The 13,983-nt window shown below is 37.7% G+C and overlaps 2 protein-coding genes across 2 annotated transcripts; both read right to left on the bottom strand.

The window, feature by feature from the left end:
• Positions 1-8,564: 8,564 nt before the first annotated feature.
• LOC141656580 (carboxylesterase 1-like) lies at positions 8,565-9,748 on the bottom strand. The gene has a single exon (XM_074463530.1). The coding sequence runs from the start codon at positions 9,528-9,530 to the stop codon at positions 8,571-8,573; it is 960 nt and encodes a 319-aa protein (XP_074319631.1). The 5' UTR covers positions 9,531-9,748; the 3' UTR covers positions 8,565-8,570.
• Positions 9,749-12,077: 2,329 nt separating this feature from the next.
• Positions 12,078-13,347, bottom strand: LOC141656579 (carboxylesterase 1-like). Its single transcript, XM_074463529.1, has one exon. It carries the CDS (start codon positions 13,105-13,107, stop codon positions 12,148-12,150), a length of 960 nt encoding a protein of 319 aa, XP_074319630.1. The 5' UTR covers positions 13,108-13,347; the 3' UTR covers positions 12,078-12,147.
• Between the last annotated feature and the right edge of the window lie 636 nt (positions 13,348-13,983).

The raw sequence follows: 13,983 nt of genomic DNA, 5'->3' as shown, positions 1-13,983 counted from the left end.
ACATTTAGTAAAAAAAACATTTGCTCATTTCTATATCAAATTTAAATTTACATTTACATTACATTAACTTTACATTCCATTACAATGAAACTTAACATCAAACTAATTACAATCAAACTACCAACAACAATACCAATTCGAATAACACAAAAAAAAAAAAACAAATTACCGACACGAAAAAACTAATTACATCCCTTTCTTTCTGGCCTCTTCTCCTTCCTCTGTCGTCGTTGGCGTGTCCCGCGTTGTCGGCTTGTCGTCGACCAAAATACTTTGAAATTTGTTACTTTGAAATTAAAACAAATGAAATTGGTATTTTTGTAGGTTTGGGTAAGATTTGGTAAAGGATGAAGAAATGGTAAAGTAAAAATAAGATGAAGAAATGGTAGATTTAATAAAGAAGGAAAAAAGAGTAAAGTAGAAAATTGAGAGAAGAGGGAGATGGAACGACACAGTGAAATGAATGAGGGGAAAGGAGTACTTTTTTTATAATAAAAGGAAATAAAAGAGAATATGGGGTTATGTGGGGGAGGTGGGATCTCAATTGTCAAAATAAAATGGCGCGTGAAAATGGCGACGACAATCAGTCGCCCGAATTATTTCGCCAAAATAACAGGCGATTGGCGACCGTTTATGGTCGCCAAAATGGCGACGAGAAGTGGTCGCTAAATTTGGCGACTGTTTTCGGTCGCCAAATTGGATAATTTTCGGTCGCCAGTGAATTTCGTACAAATTTTTGGATAAAAAGCAACAGTCGCCAAATTGGCGACTGTTTTCCGTCGCCCGAGTTTTTTTTCCTGTCGCCAAATTGGCGACTGTAGCTTCTCCGTCGCCTTTGTCTTGTTTTCTTGTAGTGTCTTTCCATGCCTCGAAAATTATTTCTCAAACATACAGCTTCTGTGTTCAGCCATCATCCAAACATAACAAAATAAATGTAAAGCAGAACCTGAAAATTCAATAAAACAAAACATTTAGTATGTCAAAATATTTCAATTAAGAATAATATATACAAATAAAAACTTAATAAAAATAGATAAAAAAGATGAAAATTATTGACTTAACTTTGGTGAAAATATCCCAAATAAAACATCAATAGTCCCAATTCTCTTTATGCTGTAGATGAGGCATTCAAATAAAAATGCTTAGTATTGGTGAATCAGAATACAAAATCAGCTATAAAAAAATGAAATTCAACCATTGTTCAATGTAAATAACAGTAATTAAACTTATCTCAATAACTGTAGGCATACTCTGATTGCTTACCATTTGAAACAACCTAACAGAAATCAACACATAATCGTTACAACAAAAGATTTAAAAATAATTACTCAAATTGGCTCTGTTTTCAAATTATTTAGGATTATGGTTTTCAACATTAAAAGTTTCATATCTGGGTATTAAGTTAGATATTTGACTCGGGTTCGGACTCGGTTGACTCGGGTTCGGACTCGGTTGACTCGGGTTCGGACTCGGTTGACTCGGGTTGGGACTCGGGTTTGGACTCGGGTTGGGACTCGGGTTGGGACTCGGGTTGGGATGGTTGGTGATTGGGTTGTGACTCGGGTTGGTGATGATTTGGGGATGAATTTCTGGGTTTCAAACCCAGAAATTAATGTATGAACCCAGAAATTTAACATTTTTAACCCAGAAAATTCAATTCACCCAGAAATTGACGATTGTTAACACAGAAAATTCAATTAACCCAGAAATTTTCGATTTTAAACCCAGAAAATTCAACTTTTAACCCAGAAATTCAATTATTAACCCAGAAATTAAATTGATAACAATGAACACGACAATTATGTTAATCATTTTCGAATTAATGATGAAAATGAAATAACAAAAAAATCACATAAATTAAACATGCACAAAATTTTCGAGTGATGTAACAATTTATTTAGGTCGATCTAACAATTTTATTGATGCACAAAATTTTCGATCGATTAACAATTTTCGAGTAAACATGTTTAACCCAAAAATTCACCTATTAACCCGAAATTCAATTATTAACCTAAAAATCAATTGTTAACAATGAACACGAAAATTACGATAAAACATTTTCGAATTAACAATGAACATGAAATTATGATAAACATTCGAGTAAACATGCATACAATGGTCAGATCTAGCAAAGCCTTCAACAAAAATCAAGCAATAATTTGAAAAATATAAAGAAAAATGAAAATTACCATGAAATCAACTTAAACTTGAATGGTTAGACGAACACCGAGTTAACCGAACTGATAATGGCAGATCTAAACTTTGAATAAGTAATTTAGTGAGATGGGAGAGTGAAGGCGAGAATATGAATAGTTTAGTGAGAGGGGAGAGTGACGGTATGAAGAGTTTAGTGAGAGAGGAGAGTGAGTGACGGCCGAAATAGTTGCATTTGTGGTAATAAGGGTTGGGACGGAGGGTTATAGGGTATATAAGGGACGGGTCTATTAGGGTTTGTGTTATAGACTTAATTAATAATTGTCTTTGATTGAATTGGGTTGGGCAAATAAAAAGTTGTAATGTGGTAATAAGGGTTGGGACGGTGGGCCATTGTCATCTATATTATTGCATTGGGTTGGGCTTTCTTTTATACTTATCAAAAACATGGCTCAATATTTTTCGGATGCCATCGGATATCGGACCCGTACATATATGACATATACTACTATTTTTTTCTTACTTATTTTTTTAATTATTATTCGTAATTTAAATATTAAATAACTTTCATATTGTGTATTAGTTATTAGCATGGAAAAAAATTATTTCACGGCTATAACAAAAATAACTAATCTAATAGCCATTTCGTATATATTAGCTTCGACTAGACGACAAGCAAGACGAGTGACATCAGCTGTATCTGTGCAAATAGATACTCAATATTCTACTCCAACCACGCCACTTAGTTCCACCACCACAGGTATATAAAATGCCGTTTATTATAAATAAAATATTTAACAAATCCAGTATAAGTTTTATTACTCTCTAAACTGGTGTTTATTGCATTATTTCACAGGTATCGATAGTCCACGGATGTAATCGAACGATTAGTAAGAGACTTATGTTCAACCTTTGGCGAATCATACGACGAATGTAGACCTTCAATACCGAAAGCCAACTAGTCATCACCGGACATGGTAGGTGGTCATTTGCTTTACGCGAAGAATATTCCTTCGGCCAACAAAATTAATCCTCCCAATTCATTAACGATGGTTATTTTGTTTTAAATTATTATTGAATACTATCTTAACAATTTGTATATAACAATCGTTATTGTTATTACGTGCTTTTATCCTAACTCCGTTGTTTATAACATGACTACTTAGGTATCGATAGTCCACCAGATGTGGTGGAGCGATTAGTAAGAGATTTATGTTCAGCCTTTGGCGAATCTTATGATGACTTTAGCGGTTTAGTTTCTGAAAACCAAGAAGTATTCACTGAACGTGAAACGAGCTCATTTCGCTCACACGGAGAATGTTCCCGAAGTCAACAAAATCAATCTTCCCAGGGGAACGACGGAGGTCATTTTATTTTTTGCTAATGATCGAAGTATTATAACTTGATTTAAATAGCTATATAAATCAAACTATTTAACTTTTCCATATTGTTGTGACATTTAATGTTTCAAAGATCGAAGGATATTGGGATATTGGTGACCCAGAATACGAGTGCACAAAATGTAGAGCGCAAATGTGGTTTCAAGAAAGGAAAAAGAAAAAAAAAAAGGGTACTCGATGCCCTAAGTTCTCATTGTGTTGCTCTGATGGCAAAGTTAAGCTTCCATGGTTAAAAGAACCGCCTCAACTCCTAAAGTCTCTACTAAGTAGACAACATCCATATAGTAAGCATTTTATTGAGAATATCCGGGCTTATAACGGGATGTTTTCTTTCACATCTATGGGTGGGAAGATTGATCATTCCATCAATCAAGGTCGAGGTCCCTACACATTCAGGATGGGAGGCCAAAATATTCACCGAATAGGAAGTTTGTTGCCGTCAACCGGAGCAACTCCTAAATTTTGTCGATTATACATATATGACAGAGAAGAAGAAGTTGAAAATCGGAAAAAAGCAATCAGGTATGTCATATACAAGACAAATACGTTAGAATATTAGTTTAACGCATTATTTGTAAAGATCGATGTTTTGGTATTTAGTTACCCAATATAAATAAACACAACTTATTATTAATTACCTATGAATGCAGCCACGATACTCCGGAGCGATATAACGATGAGTGATTGAATTACTTTGCAAAAGATGGTCGACTCACATAATCCTGTTGCAAAGACATTTAGGATGGCTAGGGACGATTGTCTTCCGATGAAAACATCGACGTGAGTATCGACTCATCAGTAGAAGAGACAGAGAGATGGGAGAATGTATAATCGTCCAACGGTTTGGAGAGGTAGCAGCATTGATCGAGGGTGATTTAGGTCCAAACATGGATAAACGAGATATTATTGTACAAAAGTCATGCGGAAGTTTACAACGTATATCCGAGTTATACCCATTATTCATGGCCCTCCAAAGTATCCTTTATTATTTCCGTGGGGGAAGACGGTTTACCGATTGGGAATTTATCACTCGAAAACTCTCTTCGAAATAGTAATTAGAAAATCCGCGCGATAAATTAACTCTTAGAGAGTGGTATGCATTTCGTATTCGGGATAGACCACTTTGTCGATTGAATTTCCAACTCTGTTACAATCCGGTAAAGCCTATCACCAGTTTTTAGTTGACGGATTTGCATCGGTTGAATCTCATAGACTAAAGTTTATACGCTACAACCAAGATCTTCTTCGCGTGGACAATTACAATAATCTTAGAAGAGCTGTTGAACGAGGGGACGTTGAGCCGTCTTCCGCCGGTAGTCGTCTTATTGTTCCTTCTTCTTTGGTGGGAGGTGGCCCATATATGAGAGTAAACTACCTTGATACTATGACCATTTGTAGGTGGTTCGGTTACCCTGATCTATTTATCACGTTTACGTGCAATCCCAAGTGGCCGGAAATCACCCGGTTTGTTAGAAATAGGGGACTTAATCCCGAGGATCGTCCTGATATTTTGTCTCGTGTATTCAAGATTAAGCTCGAAGAGTTGATGATTGATTTAAAAGAGCGCCATATCTTTGGTAGGGTTAGAGCAGGTGCGTAGTCTTTCATCTGTCAGGTTTAATATTTGGACATATTTTATCTAGCCGTAATATATAATCTAATATGTTTGCGTAATTCTATCACAGTTGTATATACTATTGAATTTCAGAAGCGTGGTCTTCCACATGCTCATATCCTTTTGTTCTTACATCGAGAAGACAAGTTCCCTGAAGTCTGCGGATATCGATAAAATAATTTCAAATGGAGATCCCCAATCCGGTTGAGAATCCTGTGTTACATGTTACATGCCGTCGTTTGCACACACATGATTCACGGACCGTGTGAACCGCAAAAACCACGATCACCGTGTATGGTTGGGTCTACATGCTCAAAACATTTCCCCAAAAAGTGTACCGAAAGAACAACTATCGGCGAAGACGGTTATCCTATTTATAAGAGAAGTAAAACAGGACCAACAATATATAAGGACCGAGTGGCACTTGACAATGGATCTGTCGTGCCATATAACCCGTACTTATTGCTGAAATATCGTGCACATATCAATGTGGAGTGGTGTAACCAATCTAAAGCGATCAAGTATCTTTTCAAGTATATAAATAAGGGATCGATCGAGTGACAATGCGGTCCTCTTATCGACGCCGCAACGACCAATTTCCTGAGAACAGTGGACGAGATTAAACGATACTACGATTGTAGGTACCTTTCAAAGATGTGAGGTTTTTGGAGGATATTCGCGTTTGACATTCACTACGGGACTCCCCGCGATCGAAAGGTCATTTCACCTTCCTGGCGAACGCAGCGTTGTGTTTGATGATGAAGATCCTATTGACGAGGTCTTAGAGAAATCATCGATGGGAGTGTCAAAGTTTCTATCTTGGATGAAAATTAACGGTAGTGAAGAGGAAGAGTTGCGGATAGCGAAGGACTTATTGTCTTGTCAATTCCCAACTAAATTTGTGTGGAATAAAGATCGGCGAGAGGACCCTTAGAAAACAGAATTTTAAGATAGGCAGGTTGCAACATGTGCCGCCGACTTGCGGTGAATTATATTTCATGAGAACCATGTTGAACCATGTAAAGGGACCCAAAAGTTATGAGGACATAAGAAGGGTTAACGGCACTCTCTATGACACGTATAGGGAAGCGTGTTATGCATATGGCTTGATCGGTGACGACAAAGAGTACATTGATGCGATAGAGGAAGCAAGCGAATGGGCCTCTGGATTTTATCTTAGAAACCTCTTTGCGACTTTATTGTTATCTGGGACGTTGTCCATGCCAAGTAGAGTCTGGGAGGCAACATGGAGTCTTCTAGCGGATGATATCCTTCACAGGCAACGTAATATTCTTCAAAACCGAGGTACTACTTTAATATATTGCTTTCTATTTAGTGCATCTAATTTACATTCTTTGCACATATAATAGTTATCAATACGTTATGATGACACTGCAAATATCATCATAGGTTTGGAACTAACTGATGAAGAATTGAAAAACTATGCTTTGATCGACATAGAAGCATCACTCCAATTAAATGGGAGTAGTTTAGCAAGATTTGAAGGGATGCCCCTACCCGATACATCGTCAACAACACATCACGCGAACACGATGGTTATGGATGAGTTGTCTTATGACAAAGAATCGCTCCAGGCGAACATGCGTCTCAACTATCTTCAATGACCGATGAGCGAGCGACGGTTTATAATGAAATTATGGAAGCTATTGCATCTAATCAAGGAGGGTGTTTTTTGTGTATGGCTATGGAGGGACTGGCAAAACATTCATCTGCGAACTTTATGTCTTTGCCCTCGAAGCAAGGGTGAAATTGTTTTGCTGTTGCATCTAGCGGAATTGCGCAACGTTGATACCTGGTGGTAGAACAAATACGCGAGACTTGGCATTCCAATCAATCTCACCGAAAACTCCACTTGCCCCAGAATTAAACCTGGTAGTGATTTAGCGGAATTGCTGATCAGAGCGAAGCTAATTATATGGGACGAAGCGCCGATGACTCATAAACATGGTTTCGAGGTCACATTGATAGAAGTTTGAAAGACGTCATGCGTGTTGTAGATCCGCGTAATGCAACACTACCATTTGGCGGGAAAGTGGTAGTTTTTGGTGGCGATTTTCGCAAACATTACCGTTGTTTCCAAAGGAGCAGGGTGATGTTGTGCATGCTTCTCTTTGTTCGTCGTATTTGTGGAGTTCATGTAACGTACGTTCAAAACATAGTTTCCAAATTGGTACTAAAACGCTATTCAATTAATTTATATTTTCTTTCAATGTTTTAAGATGTGTATGTCTTAAATTTCAGGTGCTTACATTGACTAAAAATATGCGCTTACAAGCCGAAAGTGAAGACACTAATGAAGATGAGATACGAAAATTCTCGAGTGGATTAAAAATTGGAGATGGGTTGGTCGGGATCCAAATGATGGTGATCTTTGAGGTTGACATAGAGTTCCCCGACGATTTACTTATTCAAAACGTGACTAATCCCATTGCCTCCTTAGTAGATATCACTTATCCTGATCTTCAAAATCGGTTATGGGACCCAAATTATCTTCAAGAAAGGGTAATTCTTGCACCCACTCACGAAATAGTTGAAGATGTAAATGATTATGTGTTATCTCTTATCCATGAGGAAGAGAGAATTTACTTAAGCTCGATGAGGTCGGTAGAGATGATAGAACTATGGGCGAGCCCGACCTTTACTCCACAAATTCTTGAACAATATTAAATGTTACGGCCTCCCAAACCATGAATTGAGATTGAAAGTCGGTGCTATGGTTATGCTCCTTAGAAATATTGATCAATCGCGTGGGTTGTGCAATGGTACCAGTTAATAGTGACGGACTTAGGGAGACGCGTAATTAGTTATACAGTGTGTTGATAGTAGTCATAAAGGCGATAGAGTGCACATTGCCCGCATTACACTCACTCCTTCGATTCCAAAGTAAATTTCGATCCGGTTTAGTAGAAGACAATTTCCCATTGCTGTTTGTTTTGCCATGACAATAAACAAAAGCCAGGGCCAGTCTTTATCTCAAGTGAGCATTTATCTTCCAAGACCGGTCTTCAGTCATGGAGCACTTTATGTCGCGATCTCGAGGGTTACAAGCAAACAAGGCCTTAAACTATTAATCTGCGACAGTAACAAGCGTACATCGAATATTACAACCAACGTTGTTTACCAAGAAATTTTTGAGTATTTGTAAAGTTCATATTACTTCTACATTTGTTGGACAATTTGTATCGTATGGTAGGGATTAGCGTAGTAACAATCCTAATAACATATACTTTGAATATTCAATTGTGGCTTTTTTAAATTGTCAGGAGTATGGAAATTTAATCATGCTCATTTATATGCTTACGTTTTCGAATCTAATTTTAGCGATTGTTACTACGTCCCGTGCATTTTTTGCACGGGTTTAACACTAGTTACAAGTCGTTTCAAGGCCAAACTTCCTTAACAAAATCAAGAAACTCAATTCTCTTAACACGATCACCACCCACATACATTCCATGTCGACCCCCTTCATTAAACATAGTTCTAACACTAACCCCTTTCCTTTCCAGTAACTTGGCCAATTCCACACTCTTATCGAAAAACGGGTCACCGTCACAACTCACAAAAATAACCCACCAGCCTAAATCCCGAACCCGGTCCACCAATTCCGAACCCCCATCTCGAATCGGATTACAAAACTCGTGATCCCGGTCCATCCCAACCGGCAAAGAAAGCTCCCACAAAAAATCACAAAGCTCGAGTCGTACAACCGGATCATTTTCTAATCGAATCTCGGACCCACTCCTTTCCAAACCGCCAAAAAACGGTTGGATTAAAACCAAACCTTTAATTACCAACGGTTTAAAATCGTTACTTTGGACCGCTGCTTTTAACCCAACATGATACGTAATATTACCCCCAGCACTCTCACCCATTAAAACACAGCTCGAAAAATCACCGTATTTATTTACCCACTCATCTTTACCGTCTTTGACCCAAGTCAACGTCTCCAAAACGTCGTCGTACGCAGCAGGAAGACGATCCTCCGGGGCTAACCGGTACTTAACCGAGACCACCACCGCGCCAAGGTGGTGTGCGGCGACGGAGCAGAACTCGTGGAAGGGCGGGTAGTCGGGGCTCGCAATGACAAACCCGCTCCCATGTATATAAACGAGGATTGGGAGCTTCTCATCGGTATTGAGAATATCCCGAGGGAGGAAGATTCGAACCCATGTGTTCTTGTCAGGGTTGACAGGAACGTCTTTGGAGATTGCGGGTAAGGTTGTGTCAGTTGTCGAGGGTGGGACTGTAGGAACGTGTTCAGCTGAACGAGTAACGGTTCCGTTTAGGTTCGGAGTTAGGTGGAGCTCTTTGTATAATTCGGGTGCGTTTGGTAGTGACATTGTGTATTTATACTCGTAGTTTGTTCTGGTCACTTAACTCACTTTGTTGTAATGAGGCGTGATATATTATAATCGGGTAAATTGTGACTTGTGGTCTGTGGAGAATTGTTTGTTGGAGGGATTTAAGTAGAGTTAATGTGTCGTGCTCAGCAAGGGAATCAATCAATAAATTATGTGACCCGTTTCAAATAGAAAATTGAAATGTTTACTTTAGTTAATAGCCGACGTATTTGATTAGTTAAAGTAGACAATTTTGATTTTGATTCTATTATGATCTTCTTTTCACAATTTTCGTCTCTTTAAAACTGTTAATATTGACGAGTTGGCGACTTTGACAAGAACAATATTTAAATATTGTCCCCCTCTCCAAATTGATGAGATAGTGTCTTGATTAAGTTAGTTAGTAAAATCTGAACGGTGATACTTATGACCCGAGTCTAATCACAGTCAGCGTTAAATTGCTCTTTCAAATCCATAGCGTTATCTTTATATGTATCCCTCTTAGTCTGACTTTTGACATTGCTTTGATGAAATTCCTCAGCTGTGTATTTGTTGGGAATAGACTTGAGCAAGTTTAGATGCCGATCGAAAAAATGGACTGGACCGGACCATTTGATCTGGACCGTAACCGGACCGGATTCATTTTGTAATACCCACATACCAAGGTGCCTTACTAAGGACCGCCCTAACATCTCGGTTGCCCGAGGTTAGTATATCAAATGTAACCATTCCGAAACATTTATTAAAGTATAACGTTTAGCGATTACAATGTCTCAAAGAAATACCAAAACGAAAGTGTATAAATCTCAATACAAATGAAATCCAAAACATCTAAACTCGTAACAGCATTAGAATTATAGGACATTACCATCGTATTTCCCTTTCGAAAAATACAAGACTCATAACAAGAAAGATAAATATAGTGGTAAAACGTAAGCCTAATAAACTCTATTTAATATAACTATATACATTTTAATTCCTAACCCATTTTCTTTATCTCTAGTTTCTCGCACTTAACCTTCCTTGATACTTGTATCTGGGAAAAAAATTGAACGCGACGGGATCAACCAACCACCAGCTCAATATGATTCATGTCATCTCCATTGACCTTATTTTGCTATTTTATTTCATAGGTCATATGCGTATGGTCGAATCATTATAAAAATAGACATGCACAACTTTCATTTCAGCATGCATCATTTCAATTAAGAATTATAGCGGCCAGCCATTATCGAGAAGAGAGACATTAAGGAGTTGAAATTTTCTAAACTTAAGGTCTTGTTCTTTTGGACTGAACTGAATTGAATTGAATTGGAAGGAATTAAAATTTGCTAAGATAAATAGAGATGAAATAAGCTGAACTGAACTGAAGTTGAGCAGATCATGTGTGTGCCGGGCCACTAGGTCCCATTAGTAAGCGAGCTTGGTCATAAGAGATTACAAAAATAGGTAACGATTGCTAAAATTAATAGGCGAGTACGGATTAAAGAAAATGTCCATTGGCCGCCTGGCCGGCCTAATAAGCCTACTAAAAAAATTATTTTATGATTTTAATTTTTTTTTCTCTTCACAAATTGTTGTGTTAGACCAATTTATCCATAAGACTAGCCCAATAACTAAAAGTCCAAATAAAATAGTTAATAAACTTGTAAAAAATTATTTTATTTTAATAACCTAAAATTTTATATTGATAAAATTGTATATTTAGATATATTAGTTTTCATCATAAAATGTTGGGTTGCTAAAATAAAATTAAAATATAAATAAATTTGATTGTTTTGTCTGGGCTTTTCTCCTTTTGACTCGGTCATATGTTATAAGACGGTCATATAAAAGAGTTGCTGTTTTCTCTTGGACAACTTCATGAAATAGACAAAACAAATTCTATGTAACAAACAAACTAGGCTTGCTAAACAAAATTGAGCCCAAGACTAAGAAACCCATTAGTATATTGGACTGTTTGACATACACTGGAGCCGCAGCAAAAAAAGAGTAAGGACATGTTCGAACGCATGTAGTCATATACATCGGATAAGAAACCCAAGTCTAAGACCTACCCCAGTCATTGTCGGATAATTATAACCGTAGTTTACATGGAGTTGAGTCCTTTTCTATGTACATACATAAGTTAAAACAATAGCCTGCAATACTGAATTATATACAATACTCAACCCGTGAAATAATGCGCTCATTTGAACCTGAAGAAAACAAACAAAGAAGATTCAATTTAGATTTTATTGATTGATGATGAGGAAGTCTTACCATAACATTATTAAACACTTTAATATCCAAATAATCCTGTTAAAAAATAAACTAAAATCAATAAAAACACAAATCTCTTAAAAATCAGAAAATCTCACTTTAAGAGGACACTAGACGGGTCAAATATATCGCCACTTTCATAATAAGACAAACAAAAAAGAGAATGGTGAGGGTTGTCTTATTATGAAAGTGATGACATATTTAACCCGTCTACATTTTTAGACGAATATACCTGTCTCACTATCTACAATGAAACTAATTGTTTAAAAATACACATCTCGACTATGCAACGATAATTTAACACAAATTATTTCATAGACGATTATTTCACAACATAATCAAATTACAAGTCGTTTCAAGGCCAAACTTCCTTAACAAAATCAAGAAACTCAATTCTCTTAACACGATCACCACCGACGTACATCCCATGTCGACCCCCTTCATTAAACATAGTTCTAACATTAACTCCTTTATTTTCCAGTAACTTGGCCAATTCCACACTCTTATCGAAAAACGGGTCACCGTCACAACTGACAAAAATAACCCACCAGCCTAAATCCCGAACCCGGTCCACCAATTCCGAACCACCATCTCGAATCGGGTTACAAAACTCGTGATCCCTGTCCATCCCACCCGGCAAAGAAAGCTCCCACAAAAAATCACAAACCTCGAGTCGTACAACCGGATCATTTTCTAATCGAATCTCGGACCCAGTCCTATCCAAACCGCCAAAAAACGGTTGGATTAAAACCAAACCTTTAATTACCAACGGTTTAAAATCATTACTTTGAACCGCTGCCTTTAACCCAACATGATACGTAATATTACCCCCAGCACTCTCCCCCATTAAAACACAACTTGAAAAATCACCGTATTTATTTACCCACTCATCTTTACCGTCTTTGACCCAAGTCAACGACTCCAAAACGTCGTCGTACGCAGCAGGGAGACGATCCTCCGGAGCTAGCCGGTACTTAACTGAGATCACAATCGCGCCAAGACGATATGCGGCCACGGAGCAGAACTCGTGGAAGAGCACGAAGTCGGGACTTGCCACGACAAACCCGCCTCCGTGTACGTAAACAAGGATCGGGAGCTTCTCATCGGTATTAAGAAGCTCCCGGGGAAGGTAGATTCGAACCCAGGTGTTCTTGTCAGGGTTGACAGGAACGTCTTTGGAGATTGCGGGTAAGGTGGGGTCAGTTGTTGAGGGTGGGACTGTAGGAAAGTGTTCAGCTGAACGAGTAACGGTTCCGTCTAGGTTCGGAGTTATGTGGATCGCTTTGTATAATTCGGGTGCGTTTGGTAGTGACATAGTGTATTATACTCGTAGTTTGTTTTGGTCACTTAACTCACTTTGGTGTAATGAAACGAGTAAAATAGAGGGCGTGATATATTATAATCAGGTAAATTGTGACTACTGGAGTTGTGGTGGAGAATTGTTTGTTGGATGGATTTAAGTAGAGTTAATGTGCCGTGCTCAGCAAGGGAATCAATCAATAAATTATGTGACCCGTTTCAAATAGAAAATTGAAATGTTTAGTTTAGATAATAGCTGACGTATGTTCATTTGATTAGTTAAAGTAGACAATTTTGATTTTGATTCTAATATGATCTTCTTTTCACTATTTTCGTCTCTTTAAAAATGTTAATATTGACGAGTTGGCGACTTTGACAAGAACGATATTTAAATATCGTCTCAATATTAACGATAGATAGTGTCTTGATTACGTTAATTAGTAAAATCTGAACGGTGATACTTATCACCCGAGTCTAATCACAGTCAGCGTTAAATTGCTCTTTCAAATCCTAGCGTTATCTTTATATGTATCCCTCTAAGGGCTCGCTTGGAATGGAAGTAATTATTAAGGAAGTAATATAGGCTAAAATAAGAAATAATGGAAGGAGATTGGTGATTTGGATGGTTGTGGAAGGTGGAAAGAGGTGACGAGGGAGGAATTATTACCTCTATATGGAGCTAATGCATTACTTGAGGGGGGAGGTATGTAATTAACTAATTATTACCCCCTTAATGGATAGACTATTACACTATCTTACTCCATTTCTATCTCCAATCTCCTATCACTTTCCTCCATTTTCTAGTTCATTTAAGCTCTATTACCCCTTAATAGTTACTCTCATTCCAAGCGAACCCGAAATCTGACTTTTGACATTGCTTTGATGAAATTCC

This window comes from Silene latifolia, chromosome 5, assembly GCF_048544455.1.
Source record: "Silene latifolia isolate original U9 population chromosome 5, ASM4854445v1, whole genome shotgun sequence".
NCBI lineage: Eukaryota > Viridiplantae > Streptophyta > Magnoliopsida > Caryophyllales > Caryophyllaceae > Silene > Silene latifolia.
The sequence above is the reverse complement of the archived record's forward strand: the minus strand, read 5'-3'. Positions and strand labels throughout refer to the sequence as shown.